At 35.7% G+C, this 20203-nt stretch overlaps 1 protein-coding gene across 1 annotated transcript; it reads left to right on the forward strand.

Annotated features, from left to right (window-relative positions):
* Nucleotides 1–1396: 1396 nt before the first annotated feature.
* On the forward strand, nucleotides 1397–20150 carry LOC586737 (macrophage metalloelastase). Its single transcript, XM_786507.5, has 8 exons — nucleotides 1397–2197; nucleotides 10855–11108; nucleotides 12167–12444; nucleotides 12966–13124; nucleotides 14975–15135; nucleotides 16083–16227; nucleotides 16735–16989; nucleotides 17519–20150. The coding sequence occupies exons 1-8, from the start codon at nucleotides 1910–1912 to the stop codon at nucleotides 17719–17721; spliced, it is 1743 nt and encodes a 580-aa protein (XP_791600.4). The 5' UTR covers nucleotides 1397–1909; the 3' UTR covers nucleotides 17722–20150.
* The last annotated feature ends 53 nt before the right edge of the window (nucleotides 20151–20203 follow it).

Raw genomic sequence — 20203 nt, forward strand, 5'->3', positions numbered from 1 at the left:
CATATGTGCTGTACACAAATACAGAAAATGCTATTCAATCTTTTTTATTGAGTCTTTTTTAACCATAAAGTCATAAATATCTTTTTTCAATTGGTAGAAACACGGGGAAACGTTTCCTTTTTATTTCCTATATTTTGCAAGAATTCCCTCGACCTCTCTTTATGACCATGCATTTACTCTCTTTGTCTCCAAGTTGTTTTGTTTGGTACGTTTATACTAGTTACTGCCCCATTGTTTGGTGTAACGTTTATACCAGTTACTTCCCTCTTTGGTTTGGTATAACGTTTATACCAGTTACTTCCCTCTTTGGTTTGGTACAACGTTTATACCAGTTACTTCCCTCGTTGGTTTGGTATAACGTTTATACCAGTTACTTCCCTCTGTTTGATTTGGTATAACGTTTATACAAGCTAATGCCCCGTTTGGTGTAACACTTATACCAGTAATTTAATGCCCAGTTGTTAGGTATATAAGTACGTTTATGCCAGTTACTTTCCTCTGTGTTGTTTGGTTAAACGTTTATATACAGTTAATGCCCGGTTGTTTGGTATAACGCTTGTACCAGTAACTGCTCAGTTAATATATGTAGCATTAAAACTTCGCTATAATAATATGAGTCATATGCCTTGTAAATTTCTTTTGTTGCTTGAATTTCTAAAATGTTCGTGTACTTTGTACTATGCATATTTTTCAATACTGAATATATTGCCTTACAAATGAAAATAAAATTACAAAATATGGTTGAAGGCCTGATTTATTATGTGTGGCTTTTGTAATGAATAAAAAATTCATGTGTAATATATACGTCTGTCTATAATCGTATAAACGTGTCATGGGTATGAAGGCCCCTTTATGATACCGCTTGTTAAATGAATGAAAGTGTTAAGCTGAGGAATAAAAGTTAATATTTAGGTCCTTTGTGAAACATGTTCGTGGATAGTTTTTCCTTCATTTCACCGCAGCTCTTGAAGTTGCGGTTGTACCCGATTATGAGAGGGATATTGCATAAAAAGTACATCCTCGTAGTTCGCTTTGAAATAACACATGCCACTCACATGAACTGCTACTTTTAAAACATTTTTAAGTTCAATCACAACGGCACTCCAACCATAATTAACAATACAAATATGCTTTCCATAACAAACTTGTCAAACATTCCATATTTTTTAATTATTGCTGTAAAGTAATTTGGATATTTAGTACTGTAGATCAATTTCTAATTATTCCATTGTTGTTATCAATAATGAATTGTCCCTTTTTCTCAGTCATTCATACGCAGAAATCTTACTCATCGACGCACGTTCTTTGCTGCCCCCTCACAAACAGGCCAGAATCGTGAAGTTTGATTGGACCAAACTTAATTATCCCTTCCCGTCAACAGTTATTATTCATCATACACAATTACGCGTTGCCCAGGCTGTGAACGTCCCAACCTTCTAAAAAAAACTCTTGTCTGTCCACCGATCTCTCACCCCCTCCTAACTACATTCCAGCAATATTCCCCTTCCTCGTTCATTCTCGGTTTACACTCGTTCACTTTTCATGTGTCCTATTCCTTCAGAATCCGTCTGCCAAGTTGGCGGTTGTAGTTTTTTTTAAGCGCCCACTTTAAGCGGCATCTGCGGAATCACGTGCGGCTTCGACGAAGGATCAGCAAGGGGTTAGTACTATTGATCGAGTGTGCCAGTGCTCCAGTCTCGGCTCCTAGTCCAGCCCTGCCTCACGGGAGAATAAGGAAGTGCCCCCATCAACATTGATCTGTAAAACAACTCCTGAAAGCGAAGGGTTACTTGGAATTATACTCTCATTAATTAAGAACCTCGTATCATTCTTGGAGCTGTAAGGTTGATTACCTGAGCTCTGTTCTTCAAATACTTATAGACGCAAGGATCGTCATCAAACATTAACCATGTTCAAAACGAATTCTTTACGAGCCAGCCCACGGCTTCTGGTGATCTTGGGATTATGTATACTGCCTGTTTCAGTTCTTGGCCAATTCTGGCAAGGGAATACCGATGGAGAGTACGCAAACCTTGATCAGGACTATCCCAATAATTACAATAATTACCACTATCCCCAGTACCAAGGTATGGGGCCCTATGGCCAGCAACAGCAGCAGCCGCAGGGTCAGGCCACCGTGAGCTCCAATGCAGATTCCGATGAGGATTTAGACCCAGAGGATGTTGCCTTCATGAAGGTAAGATGGCCATGATTTTCCTTTTAGTCCTACCTTGATTAAAAAGACCAATATAGTAGAATGAGGATAATTATGATTAGGTCTTTTTTGCCTAAAGTAGCCACATCAGTATTAATCCTGCTCTTCCGGTAGGTCTTGTATTATTATTACCATCTCAACTGTGCCAGGTACCCATTTTATACACCTAGGTCAGGAGGGACATATTATGTGGGCCACCACCTTGACAAAGAATCTAAGCACCAACCAAGTGTCAAACCCGGGACCTCTCGTACAAGAGCCAAGAACCTCACCATCTTAGTACCTCTACACTTTATTCTTAGAGTCATCGCCATCAGGGGACCGACGGTGTCTTAAATCTTAAAAGTCCTATCTGAGGGACTTGATGATTGAGAATGAATCAAAATACCAAAATTCCTTTACTCAGGCTAACTCTTGGAACTTCCGGTCCTATAAATAATGGTAAAACCTATCAAGGTAGCACCTCCAAGAATTTGATACGTTGCAACATTTATTTAAACAAGATTAATATCACTTCTTTTTTAATATACATGTAATTGTAAATGTAAATGAAAGAATGAAAGATTTCAGGTTTATAGCACGAGAAAGATGTCAGGCCTTTAAATTGATTTGATGTCCTTTAAGAAGGGACATCTGAAAATAGGCCCCTACACCGAGTCTATGTTTTGATATAATGTCTACATTTTAAACAGTCTTGAGAGTCTAACTGGATAAAAACAATTATACAATTACCTGATTAAAAAAAAATCATGTATTACAATAGAACACACGATGCTAAATCATTATTATTTTATTTTAAACGAAACAAAGATTTAAAGAAAAGACTCTCTAATATGAATGATTCCCTGTTGCATAAGGTTTTAGTTAGTAACCTACAAGTTTAGGTTAATGGTAACATATTAATGTATTTATGCCAACCTATTCATATAAAGGGCCACGTTTAACCTGACATGAACTGTTACAGGTGTTTAGGCAAACCCGAGATCTCAGTGGCTCAATGTCTGCGTTAAATAGGAAATTTCCCGAGAAAAATAGGAACACTCTAATCAAACTTTCCTGTTTAAGAAGGAAGTAATTGGCTACTGACAATACTCTGAGCTAAATAGGTCTGTTGTGGATTGTTTGTGGATCGTTGCTTTAAGAAGGTTCCTAATGACGTCATCGATATACGCCCATTATAAGTTACAGAAGACGAGAGTTGATCTGTTGAAGTAAACGAAATCATATGTTACTTAGCAGTGGCGAATTTATGGGGGCATACCCAATCCGTGTTCTTTTATAAAATCTTAAGTACAAAAATGGTAATAATTGTGCCCCTCAGTTTGTGTTCTTGTGCCTCCTTCCAAAGTGTAGACACAAAATGCAACCGGAAAAGGAGATTTGTTTTCTTTCTTGTTCCACATTTAGAAATATAGACACCCTGTCACAAATTGATCGAATTTCCGCCCCTGTATATCATATCAAGTCATTTGTCATTCGACATTTGGCTTAGTTAGCTGTTTTATGAGGATCACGATGTATCATTTGCACAAATAAAATAATTTTAAAAGAATGTTACAACAAAGTTAATGTGAACGTTAAAAGTACATTCATAAATATTATCTTACATCAAACATATGTCGCATAATAGAGAAACACAATTACTTAATTATAAATATAAGATTAGATACTTTAAAGAAATCTGAATAAATAAATAGATAAATATAAAGTAGATAAAACATGAGTCTGAACTTCATCCGGGGGAGGAAAGAGGTATGTGTTCCCTCTCATTTTATTCCTATACCGAGAAATAGAAGAAGAAAAATGTCATTCCCTCCTGAAAGGCAACCCTTGTACCTGACCTTTCAATCGGCGCTCTGTTTCGTCCTACCGCACCTACATAAGCCTCATACCCACCCACTCACACAAACCCACACATTCATCCACACAAATACGCACACACACACTGTGTCAAATATGAGCCTGCAGTCAATGATATTACCTTCTCTTAGGAGCACCCCACCCTCACAAACAAAACCAAAACAAATTACACACCCAGTTCACCTTTTACTTGAGAACATTACTATACACAAATACAAGAAATAATGATGCTCTCTACTCGAAGAAAATGTTTTAATAATGTTTTATTTTTAAATTTATTTATTTATTTTTTATTTATTTATTTATTTATTTATTTATTTTTATTTTTTCTATTTTTTTAATTTTTATTACAAGTTTTAGTTGGTAATTTTAAGTCAAGACAATGGTGCGCTTAGAAACACCTGTAAGCGCCTAATAAATGTTATATATTATTATTATTATTATATATCCATTTGGATATTTATTCATATCTACCTATTCTGAGTAAACAAGAAGCAAAAAATTGAATGAGTCATTTCGAAGTAAAGATGATCGGTTTCTAAGACACATATATATTTACATAAGACATGTACTTACTTTGAATGTCATTATATGTACATTCATTTTCATTTGTACGTGCGTCAGCAAATATCTCATATGCCATACACTTTTGCTCAATTATCATTCAAATCAATATGTGCTGCACTTCCTTAAAGGTTCTTATTTACGAGTCGGTGACACGGAAATACGCCTATTTATTTAATCGGAGTTGTTTTGTTGCTCAAGGATACCATACATGTGATGACGTAGGCGATAGTTTATCATAAGTGCACATCACAGTTGACTTTCCAATGGCATTTATGAAATGACAACGATACACAGTGCCCCATGAAGTAAAAGAATATACATATATCATGGATTGAGGTACTATTCTGAAGGCAAAATAGTTTCCGAAAGAGTGTTTCTTGAAGATTATAATAATGTTTAATCCATGGCGAGAAAGGATTTTACAGTTTAACAAACCAAGCTCTCACAGTCATTGGTCCTCCTGACATACATGCAGATGCTGGCAAATTTACTCTAGGCTAAAGGCTTAGTGGAATTGTAATTATTGTGTTTGAATATAAAAACAGCCTGTGCCTCGAGACTAGTATGAAAGTTGTCAAGTTATCCAAACATAATTATATATGTAATTAAATATTTCGTCCTTACTTCATGCAGGCCATTATACAATGTAAAGTTGGCACACCTTCTTTTGGGGCTTGCTTTTCATCCTGGCAGTAACAAAACAGTAATTAATCTTATTATCTTATTGAAAAATACAGTAATCAGTGGTAATGAAACAAATTATAAATTGTTAACAGATTTCAAGTAATCAATTCACTGACGTTGAAGGCAAAACAATAACCAGAAATAAGGACAATCAAAGATACCACAATACTATTAATTGATAGTCATTACTATCACAAACATGGACATAATATGGCACAATACATTATGTTTATGATTTGTATGACTTGGCAGAATACTCTATCAGTAACTATGCCAGCTCACGACGGATTAATAATGCAATCCTTTTTTCTAATAACATATCAGGTATTTCCCTTATCTCCGCTTGCGCCAGAATTGAGGTGGACATGCCCTATTAACACAAGCTACGTCACAGTGAAAGTTGCTGACTTCATTTTACTGCTAGGTCATCTTAACTCGAGTCAGGTGTATGTCCCAGTCACAACAACGGGACCGACATTAGACAGTGGAACGAACAAAACATTTAAATTATCCCCAAATGGCCAAGAATCAGTTGGTTTGGAGACGGTTTGGAAGGATTCAGCGAAAAGGCCTACAACTGACAATAGACGAATTGCAAAGATCATTGTATGTTGTTTAAGACGAAAGCTCTAAATACACAGGTGTTACTATTTTTTCTACACGGTCTTTTCTATTCAGTTTTCTTTTACTATCAATAATTATGTAGTATCAACATGTAGTCCCTAGATAACATTGGGTGCACCGAAATATCATTACAGTGTATAAAATGTGAAATTTCAACCATATTTGGTTTGGGTGATGGGCGGACCCAGGGTAATGTAAAACAAAGAGGGGTACAATATTCTGCAAAGTTTTTGGCATGCGAAACAAAATATGTCATCGCCTGAAGAGGAGGGCACATCATCGGAGTTGTGTACTTAATGAATGTCAGATAGGTTTAAAAAGGGGGCACGGGTTGGTTGTGCCCCCCTACCCCCAAACTGCTACAACTGTAGTTGGTGTGGAAGCTATTGAAAAACTATTATTGTAGAGCAACCACTCTTGTATTAATTATACTAGAGCCCCCTTTTAATTTTAATTTCTTGGTAAAAATTTACCTTTTACCGGAACATTTACACATTATATCTCTTTTTCCACTCACATTGTCAGTAGATGTGACGAAACTGGATCGTAAGAGTAAGAGAATAGTTCAATTAGTGAACACTTTAAATTTAAATATGTCTATTATTTCCTTCCTCTTTCACAATAATTATGGAACATAATGCCCTTGGGTCGTTCATCGATTCAACTATCTCCTAAACAGAACGCAGATGTGGGGCCAAGTTTTTATGTCATAACAAGACTGATTATTGGCAATAGAATGATCATTCTGATGTGCTTACTCTATTCGATCTCACGTCACGCCTAATTGAGATTTTAAACTATCGTTTCCGCTGTACGACTGAACAATGAAACCTCATTTAGTTGAATCATTCGTTTTTGCTTTATGTATACGAAGAAACGGTGTATATTAAAGTAAACAGTGGCTTACCTATTCAGGTTTATTGTTAAAATGTCACAGAATTATCAGAATTCATAAACAAATGAACTTACACGAGATAAAAGGTTGTTCTCTCTTCTTTTGTTAGGGGTATTTCGGGTAGCACAATGACTCATGATAAGGTATTAACATAATGAAATGGGATCGAGTCGGATTTGATATTGGAGTTATTTTTCTGAGTTATTACTATTCATTTGCATACACCGAGACATAACGGGACGCACTGACATGAGGAGAAGTGGTAAAATGCACTTCTGGTGAATTTACGTTGAACATGAAACACATCACGCGGCCTTGCAGACTCGTATTTTGAATAATTAAATAACTCCTTAAATTCAAAATATATCTTGTAAATATCAGTAGATTTTTTTTTCGAGGGAAAAACAATAACATCTAGAAGTAGTCAATGATCTGAGTAACTCCTTCAATCTGATTGTTGCGGTACAACAGACTAACTTGACGGAAGGAAATTAAACTGTTAAACATGCATAGAACCTTAAATAAATTTAAGGAAACATGGAATGATAACAAAAACATGATCACATGACATCAGTGTTGTTACTAATCTATCTCAAGAGGCACAAAAGGAAAAAAATATAATCAACCTTGACAAAAATAGGACAATGACTCACACTCACAATGGTTTAAGGTATATAGATACAGACAAGACAACTAGTCTGAAAAACCGTTGCGCCTATAAATATGACTTTGGGAAAACACACTGTGTAACTTCTTACAGAATCCACGATTTGTTAAAATAAGCTTTTGCCAAAGAGAAAATTATTGAGTGTAGTTTAAGCAGGGCCAGTTTTAGGATTTGTATAAGAGAGGAGCACACCCCCCCCCCCGAACAACAATGCAACACAAATAAATAAATAAACAAACAAACAAACAAACAAATAAAGAAATAAATATTTAACAAAATATAATTTTAAAAAGGCGAAATTTGTGTTCTTGGGTACTTTTAAATGTATTTTCAATTGTATGGAAGTTATTTTCATTCACGAAGTTCCTTTGTGCAAGGATGCAAGCGTCATTTTATCTACTCTGTGGCTCTTGAAACTCTTGGTTTGATACTTTGGTTGTACGGTGCATGCAGGATCACGCAGATTTACTCAAAGATTCACTTGTATCATTCTTAAAAAGCACATAACACGCCATGGCGAATGGAAAAACAAAGAAATACAACAAACGCAACAGCTGATACTGGCATGAATCATCATCATGTCGTACGAATAATTCTTTATAAAAAGCATGTTAAAGGGGGAAAATCTTCATTTTCTTTAAAGGTCATGTAATGGGATACAAAATTTTAAAAAGCAGTATCTCTGATTTGAGCAAACCACGACATAATTCGCGTTATCTGATTTCACGAAATCCTGGATCAAAACAAGAAAAGATATCAGATTCTCGTTCAAAGCCACAAATTTCAGCAAAACTGCTCTAACCGTTAACATACATAAAGAACTGTTGTGTGTAATATCATGCCATTAGAAAAGTCCCCAATGCACGTACTAGTTAAAGGGTGACTAAATTACACATTCATGTTTGTTGATCTGTAATAATGTATTAATCACATATTTTTTTGACTTTTTGATGTGCATTTATGTCATATATTTTATATTATATTTTTCTATTACTTTTGATCTACCTGCTAAGCTCCACCCTTAATAACATCATCATGCCAGTCATTTATCAGAGGAACAAAAGACAGTGGTATTTCCCTTCCCATCAACTGACCACAAGTTCACAATAGCATTGCATGTTTTTATACAATGCCCGCTCACAAAATTAAATTACATTTTAAGCAGTTGCTATGTCAGAAATCCCCCAGCAACACCATGAAAAGAAAGGTTTCAATGTGCTATTATATGAAAACATGCAATGCTAATGCAATAAGGAACTCAGTGGGTGAGGACATACCACTGTCTTTTGTGAACAGGTTGTCAGTTGATGGGAAGGGACATACCAATGTCTTTTGTTCATTTAGCTGGTTGGTGAATGACTGGCATGATGATGTCACAAAAGTCATTCGGTTTTGGAGGGTTTTTTTTAGCGGTGGAGCTTGGCAGGTAGAACCAAAGTAGTAGAAAAAATAATATAAAATATATGACATAAATGTACATCAAAAAGTAAAAAGATATGTCTTTTATATATTATTACAGATCAACAAAAGTCAACATGAATTTGTACTTTAGTAACCTGTTAATATTGTATTTAATAGGAGTTCTATTTTTAAATCCCTATATTGACGTTTATATACTTGAGCTGACGGAAGGGGTTAGGGCAGAGGTTTTTATCTCGAGGGATCACACAAAAATATTTTGTATACCAAGGTTTGACCACTTGGTTTTAAATGGGGATATGTGCCAGTTCTTCAACTCCTCCCGCACACCCACTCACACACACGCGCACGCACACAAATTAGCAAGGCCCATGAACTATCTAACAAAGCAAGTTTGTGTTAACCCGCGTGACGAAATACTATTGTTTTCACGTAGAAAATGTTAATTGTTTTCCCCCTTAATATATGAACAAATTAACATCGGGTTAGACTTCATGATCATTAATACAACAAAAATAATAGGCATTTCTATAGCACCGTCCCATTTACCTCACCTGGGTCGAGTGTGGCAAATGAAGATTAATGCCTCGCAAAGGGACATTGGTGTCGAATCGGGGATCTAACCACGACCTTTGAATTTCAAGTCAAGTGCTTAAACCACTCGACTACGACCCTCCGAACGAAATTTTGAGCTGGGAATTTATTTTCCTACCTAGAAATGAATTGTTTAATGTTGTTTATAGTTGACAGAATAATAGCTATGTTTCCGAAGTGTTACATGTAGCTTACATACAACTGATTCCATCATTACATGAATATTTGTATGTTATTCCATCCTTTCTTGCTGATGGTACCCCAACCAATTGCAACCGTATCCTGCTATAGAAGGTTATTAGTGTTAAACATGTCAAGTTGACTCATCATAAGGTTCTCTTTTTATAGGCCTCACCACTACTGTCTGATTCACGTCAATGAAGAACTATTTTTAATTTACGTGTATAAACGCTCTCGGTGATCCATCGGGCAATTTCTTAGCCGAAGTACACTCACTGACTTCACAAAGTTCCCCCCCCCCCACCTCCCCGGAAAGAGACTGGTAATAATCAATAAAAGCACACAGTGTATATGATAGGTTTTCTTGAATTTAAGTGCATTAATGTTCCAAGTCATTCAGCAATAATTTCTTGTTTATGATACTCACTGAAAATGTAAGCCTCTGACCACTCTTTTTCTCTCTTTCCACCGAGAGGAGGGGCTAACAAAATCCAAAGTAAAGAAGAAGAGTACAACATATATTTGAACAATATTGCCTGAAGTTGTATTTAAAAAGGGAAAAAAAATCATCAAAGATGTTGCCTGTATAACTTGCTTGATTTTTCTTCAGGCAAAAAAGAACAGTGCATGTTAATTCGATGCACGTATGTTTGTTGAAATCCATAACAAATAACTACACATCTGTCGTAATAATATCTTTATGTTGATGGTACAAAATTTAGCTTGCCTACTCGTGTTAAGAAATAACGGATTAATTGAAGGGGAACCACGAAATAATTTAAAGGCCGAATTTAATGTCATAATCAGTGTCCTAATATTAGTCAAATGGATTATAATACTTCATGTGTTACATGCAGTAGTTCTTTTAAAGTCCTCTATTTGGACAGACACTTTCCTCATCATTTCGACTATTGGCTATGAGATTCCATATTGCGTATACACAGTGTCATGCATCTTATTCAATTAACATTGACTTCGCATCAATATCTGATATTTTGATCACTTCTCAGTAAACGTATAATGCATATCGTGTATATATTTAAATACATTCTCATGTTTTCTCCCCACCCACCCCCTTTTCCCTCTCACTCCCCATCTCTCGATCTCTCCATCTCTCTCTCTCTCTCTCTCTCTCTCTCCCTCTCGCAGACATACATGCAAAAGTTTGAGTACACGAGCTCAACGAGAGGGGTAGAGGACCCCGAGGAGACCCGGATTGCCATCATGAGACTGCAGAAGATGGCTGGCCTCACACCTACAGGTATGTTCAACAACGAGACCATAGCCAGGATCAGGAACAGCAAGAGATGCGGGAACTCAGACAAGCCAGTGGATACAAATGAGATGAGGAGGAGGAGATATGCCATACAACATGGATGGTCAAAGAGGAAAATTACTTGGGCGTGAGTAGTAGAAATAGTAGTAGTAGTAGCAGTAGTAGAAGTAGTAGTAGTAGTAGTAGTAGTAGTAGTAGTAGTAGTAGTAGTTGTTGTAGTAGTAGTAGTAGTAGAATAGTTTAGTAGTAGTAGTAGTAGTAGTAGTAGTAGTAGTAGTAGTAGTAGTAGAAGTAGTAGTAGTAGTAGTAGTAGTAGTAGTAGTATGTAGGAGGAGCAGGAGGAGGAGCAGCAGCAGCAGCAGCAACAGCAGCAGTAGTAACAATAGTAGTGGTAGAAGTTGTTGTTAAAGTTGTTATCGTTGGTGTAGTCGTTGTTGTAGTTGTTTTTGTTGCAGTTGCCACAATTGTGAGCTACATAATCAGCCAAATAAATAAGAACAGTGAAGTTATAAGACACTAAATGAAACATACTATGCATAATAGACATGTTCAGAAAATTAAGTGTAAATGGTTCTTTCCAGAAATTTCTCTTACAGAACAGATGGTCAAGATTAAATTTAATTATCACTGCCTATCTACATCTTTCATTCAGGAAATTGTAATTAACAGATGTCCATTAACTGATTGGTACATACCTTTTTTAAGGTTACAACCTGTACATTGTATGGTAGGGAAAGGTTCAGAATTCGTACGAAGGGGGGCACAAACCCTGAAAGTGTAACTGACAATAAAACTGACAAAATTGTCGGCATATATTATTTGAGCTGGGAATTTATTTTCCCTCCTAGGAATAAATTGTTTAATATTGCACTTTTGGAGGGGGAAACACAGGGGTTTAAAGTGGTCAGTGTAAATCTGATGACAGTTTTGATATAATTTTATTATCCAATTCTATCGCAAAGACTTCAAGAAATTAATTTGAGGGCAATACCTGCACAGCCCTCTAAATATAATGTTCTGATTATGAAATTATGCCATTGCACTATTAGCACATTTCAAAGTGTGGTGAACAAATAATACTGAAAGTGCCCTGGGTCAATATATTGAAAGTCTTTGCAACCGTGTTTAAACTTCAAGGGGCTTTTCATCATGGCTAATCCGAATTTTGTGTCTTGTTTGTTGTAGAGTAAAGAACTATACGCCTGATATGCAACGAGCGACCACCACCCGCGTGCTCGTCACCTCCTTCCAAGTCTGGAGCGACGTCGCCATGCTCGAATTCCAGCAGACCAAATTCCCAAGAGCCGACATCCTCGTCCAGTTCGCCAGAGGAAATCACGGTGACGGATACGCTTTCGATGGACAGGGCGGAACCCTCGCCCATGCCTACTTCCCTGGTGACGGCATCGGTGGCGATGTCCATTTCGACGAGGACGAGTCGTTTACTGATGAAACCATGCGTGGTAGGATATTTACATCTCAAATTCAATCACTCTTTTTGTACATCATCCTCATTATCATCATCATCATTATCATCATCATCACCATTATCATCATCACCATCACCATCGTTACTATCATCACCATCATCACCATCATCACAATCATTATTGTCATCATTATTTCCATCATTATCACCATCATTATCATCGTCATCACACCTGACAAACCGTGTTGTCATACACAATTTGCCTGGTCGAAAATGTGTCTCGTCGTCGGTGATCCGGCATTTGGTTTGGTGACAATTGATTAATTAATATAGTTTTTTTCTGAAAACAGAAAATTTTAATCCCTTCCCTCTCACAGATTTAAAAGTAAAATTTGATATGTCTAAATGTAATTATGACCTAGAAATTAATAAAAATCGACATTTCGTATTAATTTGTGGTAAACCTTAAACATTCTTGAAGAGCAGGTGAATTATCTCTGTATTCTAACATTCCATTAAAATTTTCCTACTTATTCTCACCTTTTCGCTCCTTAGGTACCAACTTATTTATTGTAGCTGCCCACGAAATCGGCCACAGTCTTGGCTTGGCCCATTCTGACGTCAGTAGCTCGTTGATGGCGCCCTACTACCAAGGATATCAGTCCAGTTTCTCGCTCCATACTGATGATATCAAGGGCATCCGGAGTCTGTACGGTATGCGGTTTATTATTTAATTTGACATTTAGAGTTTAAGAGAAGGTTAAGTTGTGGTAAAGATGTTGAAGGAATCATGAGCTTTCTCCTGTGTTTTATATCAGTTTTGAAGGAATGATAAATTCAGGATGATAGGAGAAATAATCCCTCAAAAGAATTGCTCTTCAAATGCCCTCATATTCGAAATCGAACCAGAAAGGTCTTGAAAGTTTGGACCTAACATTCAATGCTACATGTGTGTAGTCCATATACCGTTTTACTATGTGCAGTTTTAGCGGAATCGAGTCAATTCCTTTTCATGTTGATCATTCCACAACCCCATAGTATACGAAGCCCAAATTCTTGCGTTCAACCTAATCAACATTTCCAATCGCTTCCAAACAGTTTCCTTCAATTTAATTGCGTGACCAGTTCTCGGTGTCAGCTTTAAGTATGTTAGCGTTGGATACAAAGTTAATGTTTCTTAAAAGATAGAAGAAAAAAGTAAATTGGAGTTTCAGGTAATGGATTTAATTCAGAGAGTACATGGCAAAATTATGTCATGCTGTATCTTGGTTATGAAAGATAAATAAAATACATGTTAAAAACAAAAGCAATTTAATAACAAATCTTGAATATTTTAACGCATACCTGGAAACCACACTGTAAAAAAGAATTTGTTCATTGGTAATTTTTACGTATTTTTTCCATGTAGAATTTACTTGAAAACATTAGTTTTGCCACTTACGCACTAAATTTAAGTCTTGCTAACTCAAACTTTCAATTTAGTAGAACATACGTGGAATATTTAAGTAAAATCAAATACATAAGAACTTTAAGTAATTTTAGCTTGTATTAATTTAGTAATTTTAACTCAAAATCAGAAATTATACGTATTACTCAAACAATTTATGTTGATTATTCTTATCTTTTTAAAGTTAGGACCGATGCAGTGCGTAATAGAAATATTTACATAATTTATGAATATTCATTAAGACCAAATTAAACTCTTTTTTAAATAAAACAATTCTTTTTTTGTGGTTGAATGAAAATTTAAGGACTTTAAAACATTTACTAATTCATTTAACATGGCTAAGCAAAGACAAGACAATTTTTAATTGTTACCCAGTTCAAAACAAATCAAAACTTGATATTTCAGGAAATTGTCAACCAATTTTCCTTTTAAGATGCTACGATCAAGTATATATAAAATTTGGAGCCTTTCAATACGTGTCGAATTGAAGCGTATGTAATAGTTTGTAATGGTGGTAGATATATATATATATATTATACGGTTAAATCTTAAATAGAAGTAGTGTTAGTGATTAGTAATTAATCTTAAATAGAAGTAGTGAATGATTAGTGGATGTTACTTGTTAGATTAGATGGGTACCAAATCGTGCAATATGTAATCCAATCATAGCTTTTTTTTAATTATCTAAAATGATTACAATACTTAAATGATTTACGTTAATGTAACTCGATTTAACTGAGTAAAAATTTATTCAACAAAATAAGTAAATTCTACTTAAGATGCCGTAGGTAATATTTACTTAATAAAAATAAGGCAATTATTTTCCTCAATTTTATTGAGTTATTTCGACTATTATTTTTTTACAGTGCATGAACACAAATGCAAATATGATATTAAGCTTTGATAAGCGTAAGTACAATAAGTTTTTCTTTAATGAGGATGACATTAACATAATGTGAGAAATTTGATGAGAATTAGATTCGCCAATCGAGTTTTTTCCGGCTCGCGTAATAGACCTACGCCATGAACATCTGTATTTGTTCAATGTAGGCATATAATGAATTACCCTTTCTAATTACCTATTCATATGTACCCACTGTTCTCCCCCTCATAACAGGGGCCCGAAACCAGCCTCCCAACCGACCCCGCCCCCCTCCAGGCAAACCCACCATACCCAACAAAGGTCCCAAGGATAGATCCATCTGCAATGCACGTATCAACACCGTGGCCTATGGAACAATCGCTGGACAACCGACACCCACTCTATACATCTTCAGTGTACGTGTTCCTTAGTAAGCTTCACAGTGGTGTAGGGTATTCCTAGACCATGTTGAAGTAGGAATGGGGAGGGGGCATGTCAGACCAAATATTCTGACAAGTTATTCAAAATGAAGATTGGTAGTTGGAGTTCAGACAACCCTTGCCCTTTAGCGACGCTCCAACTAAAAAAAAAACAATCACAAAAACTTTCGAACAAATAGTTAACTCTAGGCCAATTTCATTATCCTATTGTATATCCCATAGACATCATTACTTGTTCGGATTACGTTATTATAAAGTTCGAGAACATTTCAGAAGGTGATGGACAAGGTTAATATAATTGTCTTAGATCGATTTTTCGAAAGTCTCTGCGATCGTGTGGAGTATACATAGGCTTTGTATAATACGCTACTCAGATATTGTAGACTTTCGTGGGGGAAAATAACTTTCCCCCTTCAGGTGATCCTGGATCCGCCATTATTGATGCTTATGATTATTGAAATTAATATATTTCACTAAGTACAACAAACTACCGCAAATTACATGGAATATGGCTTGTCGTGGCTCGTGATACCATAGTCTATAATATATACAGAAAAACTGCTAAAAGCGTTTTCGCCTTTTTAAATTTTATATTTGTTATTTTTTTTTCTTCACTTTTCCCCCTTTAAAATGGATGTTGCATATTTCATATTCAAAGAAGAGTCAATGGTTCATAAATCAGGATCATACATGAATGTAGCGGGCTTAGGAGAGCACAACCGGCCATTACCTCTTTTGAAAACCCACTAGGCATATCTTCCGTATGAAACGAAAATGTTGCTCCCTCTTTAATCGAGGATTATTTTCGAAAGTATGCCCCTCCCTTTTAGAAATTTACAGAGCAGCCCCTGATGAAAGAAAGACAGTATGATGCATTGCATAACTAACATGTACCATCTTGTATATTTGTCATGTTACAACAGGGAGAGCAATTCTGGGTAAAGCGAGGAAACGATGCTGTATCAAACGCCCTCCAGACGGAGTCAGTCTTTGTTGATATGCAGGATATACCTGATGCAGCATTTATTCGAACATTCAGAGGACAAAAGAGAATGGTCTTCTTTTCAGGTGAGTTGGGGAAATTTATTGAGCCAGGAGGGGAATTCCCAGAGCACGGAAGGGGGAATTCCCTCGCCTGGGCATGCTTGGAGGGGACTGTCCCGATCCTCTCCAATAGCCCGGTCGCTTTTCATCCTCGCAGGTTTGCTTCAATCTAATCTACTAGATCACTATCATGAGTGATACATTTTACACCTCTTTACCCCAAAGATTCAGCATTTGAAATACAAATAATCAGGAAAATATGTAGATGAGAATATCTCGGATAAACACTGTCAGTTTTATATTTCAATTGTTTTGAAAATACGAGTTCATTTAAAAGTAAAACCATTCATTTTCTCAAACAATAATAACAACGAATATCATATGATTGCGTCTGCATGGACAGCTTAATTGACGCGAGGCATTATTGCATGTTAAAGCAATGTCATTATCTATAGAAAAGCTTGTTATAGCTAGTGTTTCAAAAATGAATTGACTTCTAATTGTATTTCTTGTTTCCGTGTTATTTCGCAGGAAGTAAAATATGGGAATTTTCACAAGGTGTGTACCAGCCTCGAAACATATTGGAACGTACAGGAATTAGGACCAACAAAATCGACGCAGCGTTCAAATGGGCCAGGAACAACAAAATATACTTGTTTTCAAGAGGACTTTACTGGCGACTCGATGAGAATACAATGAGAGCTGAATCGGGCTATCCAAGGGTCATCAAGGATAACTGGAGAGGAAGACCTGGACCTTTCAACGCCGTCTGGACGGAGAATAAAGGTGAATGTTTGAGACGTTTCAGAGGCGTTATGATTATAAGAGTGCTTGTCGCTCATGATGCGTCATAGCTGACGTACGAGGGCTGCGTCAGTACCGGCTCGGTCGTTGACGCACCAAGTGGGGGTGCTTCACATAACTCTATTTCCGTTCTGTCCTGCCCACAAACAATGCGTGTATCCCATCCGCTCAGTGTGTGAAAGCCCTATATTAAATATAGGGCAAATAATATGTGGTCTCCTTGAGGGCATGAGGACAAACGTGAAAGACAGTAATTTTTAGAGTACTCTCATAATAAGAGATTATAAGAAATTTAACTAAAATCACATCAATCTGTTGGTATATACATATAAGCAGGGGTAGTACATGATCTTAAAGGGGTCGGGTTAAAAACTTTTGAAGGTACTTTCTGTGAAATGTTTATACAAAAACTTAATCCCTATATATCGTGACTATTTAGACGAAAGCAATATTTCTGTACACATGTTTAAAGCATTTTCCCTTTTCCATTTCATTTTTCTCTGCTATACAGATCGCACAAGTTATTTTCTTATCGGAGGGCAAGTGAGTACATTTAAGGATAACGAAGTTTATTTCGTCACCCCTAAGAAAAGCTTCGCTTCTGATTGGCTCATGTGCGGACAAAACATTGGATCAGGCACCAACGCACCAATCACAGTCTCCGGTACACTTCTCCTCGCATCGACTTTAGCAGCAATGAAAGGCATGCTATAATTGGACAAAAGTTTCTCTCCCCACCATAAATGTGGTTCTCCGATTGTTAAAAATTTGGACTTAATGTTGTGTCTGTTTGATCTCTTAGCAAATCACCGTAACCGGACAGTAGTCTTAAAGTTTTTGATATTTTTCACCACAAAAATATAGTGCAATATTAGAAATTAAACCATTTGAATATGGTTTAATAATCAATTCAATCAATCGGCTGTCTTTCAGTTTTCCATATTTTAACCTCAAAATATACATAGTGCAATATTTGAAATTTTAAAGTTAAACTCTTTGATATCAAGGTATCAACGGTGATCTTCTTCGTTTAGGATCAAAATAAAACTTACATTGGAGGGAGGGTCTATCTTTGGGGGCATTTACCCCCTCCCCGAGATTAAGGATTCTTGGTGTACTCTGCTTCCAAGATTTTGATGTCTGCCCCTATAATTATAGCTCCTGCCAAAATATTCAATTGACATCTATAATGTGAAATATCCATGATCTTGGGATTTACCATACTGGTGTGCCATAAGAATTGTGACCAAGAACCGCATGCCCATCAAAAAACCACCAATAAGTCGCCAAAATTTAAATTAATCCATCAAGCTCAAAATCAGACAAACAAAACACTGCTAAAAAACAACTAATAGATATTTCGGAGCCTCCAAAATTTGAAATTGCATAGAAGAAACTATAATATTTTAGGACATTATTAAAAAGAAAACCCTGAAATTTGACCAACCTGACCAAATACACCTATTAAGCTCTAATTGAAAAAAAAATTTAAAACCATGCAACTGTTTTGTGGTTTTGTGGTTCCCGGTCGCAATAATTGTTACACAAATTATCATACTTCATTCCTTAGTTTTTTCCTCTAATCATCACAATCTTTTTTTTTAAGGACTTGGGGTTTGAATGTTGTTGTTTTTATAATTATTTTGTTTGTGATCGGTTTCGTTTAAGTATGTATCTTTTAATCTATTATATAGATTATGCTGACGTGTTCCTAAGTTGTTCATGTACAGCTTTGTCAATAATATTGTATATTATTTTATATTTATGTTTTATAAGCCTTATAGACGTCGATACAATTTTATTATATTATCAAAGTACGCTAGGATTGAGATGATTTGTTTTTCTAAAACTTAATGAATGAAAATGGTTTTACTAATGAGCCCAAGCCAGTGCGATACCTCTGTTGGATAGAGGTATAAGGCTATTCTCCTTAATAAGCATCATCGTTCATAGTAGCTGTTCCTAATGCCATTGAATATAGTATTATCTGGCGTCACATGCATATTCACAGTCTTCAAAACTTAAATAAGTAGGAACTCTAAAATGTATACTAGCTATATTTAGAAATGATTATGATATTCATATGAAGTTTTTTAAATCGCATCCAAATGCACGTAACTTGCGAAGTACACATGACGAGCTGCTTCAAAAGCTACCTCACACAAAAACAAAAGTAACTCTTGGAGATTGCGCTTTCTGTTGCTGTCTTCAAGTTTTGTTGAAGACACACTTGTTTTCAGAAGCTTTTGAATAGTTTTGTGTGTGCGTGTTTGTAAAGTAGCACTGTTAGGAGTTTTGTTTTCATCACAGCACAGTAGATTATATTTATATAGTAGCTGAGCTATATAAAATTTGATCTAATTATCATTATTATTATGAGTAAGAATATTCACTAATGAAAAGCATAGAGTTTATTTAAGATCATCTCTTTTTTTCTTCATGAATCTGTTTAGTACTTGTTTACATTAATCAACGTGTATAGTATAATCTGCTATTTGTGGACGTAGTCAAATTGTGTGTACATAGTTTCTCATGCTAAACAAACTAAATGCGCTTTCTAAAACCGAGGGAATATTATTATTATTTAAAATATTACAAATTGTAATGGTCGTAATACAACACCAAATCAAGAATGACTCGCATAAGTTGTAATAAATTCGTTACCATAATATTTACATTGCATATTATTATTATGTCAAAATGTACAAGTTTTTGGTAGGCAATTCATAATACGTCGTATTGAACATGTTTAACGGTTATTTATTTCATAAAATATGACCAAGTAGTATAAAAAGGCGGTGTCTAAATAATAATGTTTTTGTTTTCCCTAAAAAAAATGTTTACTCACGAACACTTTCATTTGATTCCTAAAACGTCGTATTGAACATGTCTCACGGTTATAGATTTCATAAAATATGACCAAGTAGTATTACATGGCGGTGTCTAAATAATAATGTTTCTGTTTTCACTAAAAACTTGCATTTTTACTAACGAATACTTTCATTTGATTTTGAATTTCTCTCGATCTTGCAGCTGCATATGATTGTGCTTTCACTATTTCTAAAACTGATCATCATTGTAATAAATGTGTCGAGGAAATAAATGAGATTAAAAGGGAATGTGATATATATTTTCAATGACCATATCTATTTCAAAGTGTGTTTTTATTTCGGTTCGTAGGAGGTGATTGGGTTGA

This window comes from Strongylocentrotus purpuratus, unplaced genomic scaffold (genome assembly GCF_000002235.5).
Source record: "Strongylocentrotus purpuratus isolate Spur 01 unplaced genomic scaffold, Spur_5.0 spur5_scaffold_2, whole genome shotgun sequence".
NCBI lineage: Eukaryota > Metazoa > Echinodermata > Echinoidea > Camarodonta > Strongylocentrotidae > Strongylocentrotus > Strongylocentrotus purpuratus.

Bases quoted from the DNA above. Each gene is read 5' to 3' on its own strand.
- LOC586737 (XM_786507.5), top strand. From the start codon at position 1,910: ATGTTCAAAACGAATTCTTTACGAGCCAGCCCACGGCTTCTGGTGATC. The intron at 15,136-16,082 runs GTACGTGTTCCT...ATGTTACAACAG, and splicing joins CCACTCTATACATCTTCAGT to GGAGAGCAATTCTGGGTAAA. The intron at 16,990-17,518 runs GTGAATGTTTGA...TCTGCTATACAG, and splicing joins CGTCTGGACGGAGAATAAAG to ATCGCACAAGTTATTTTCTT.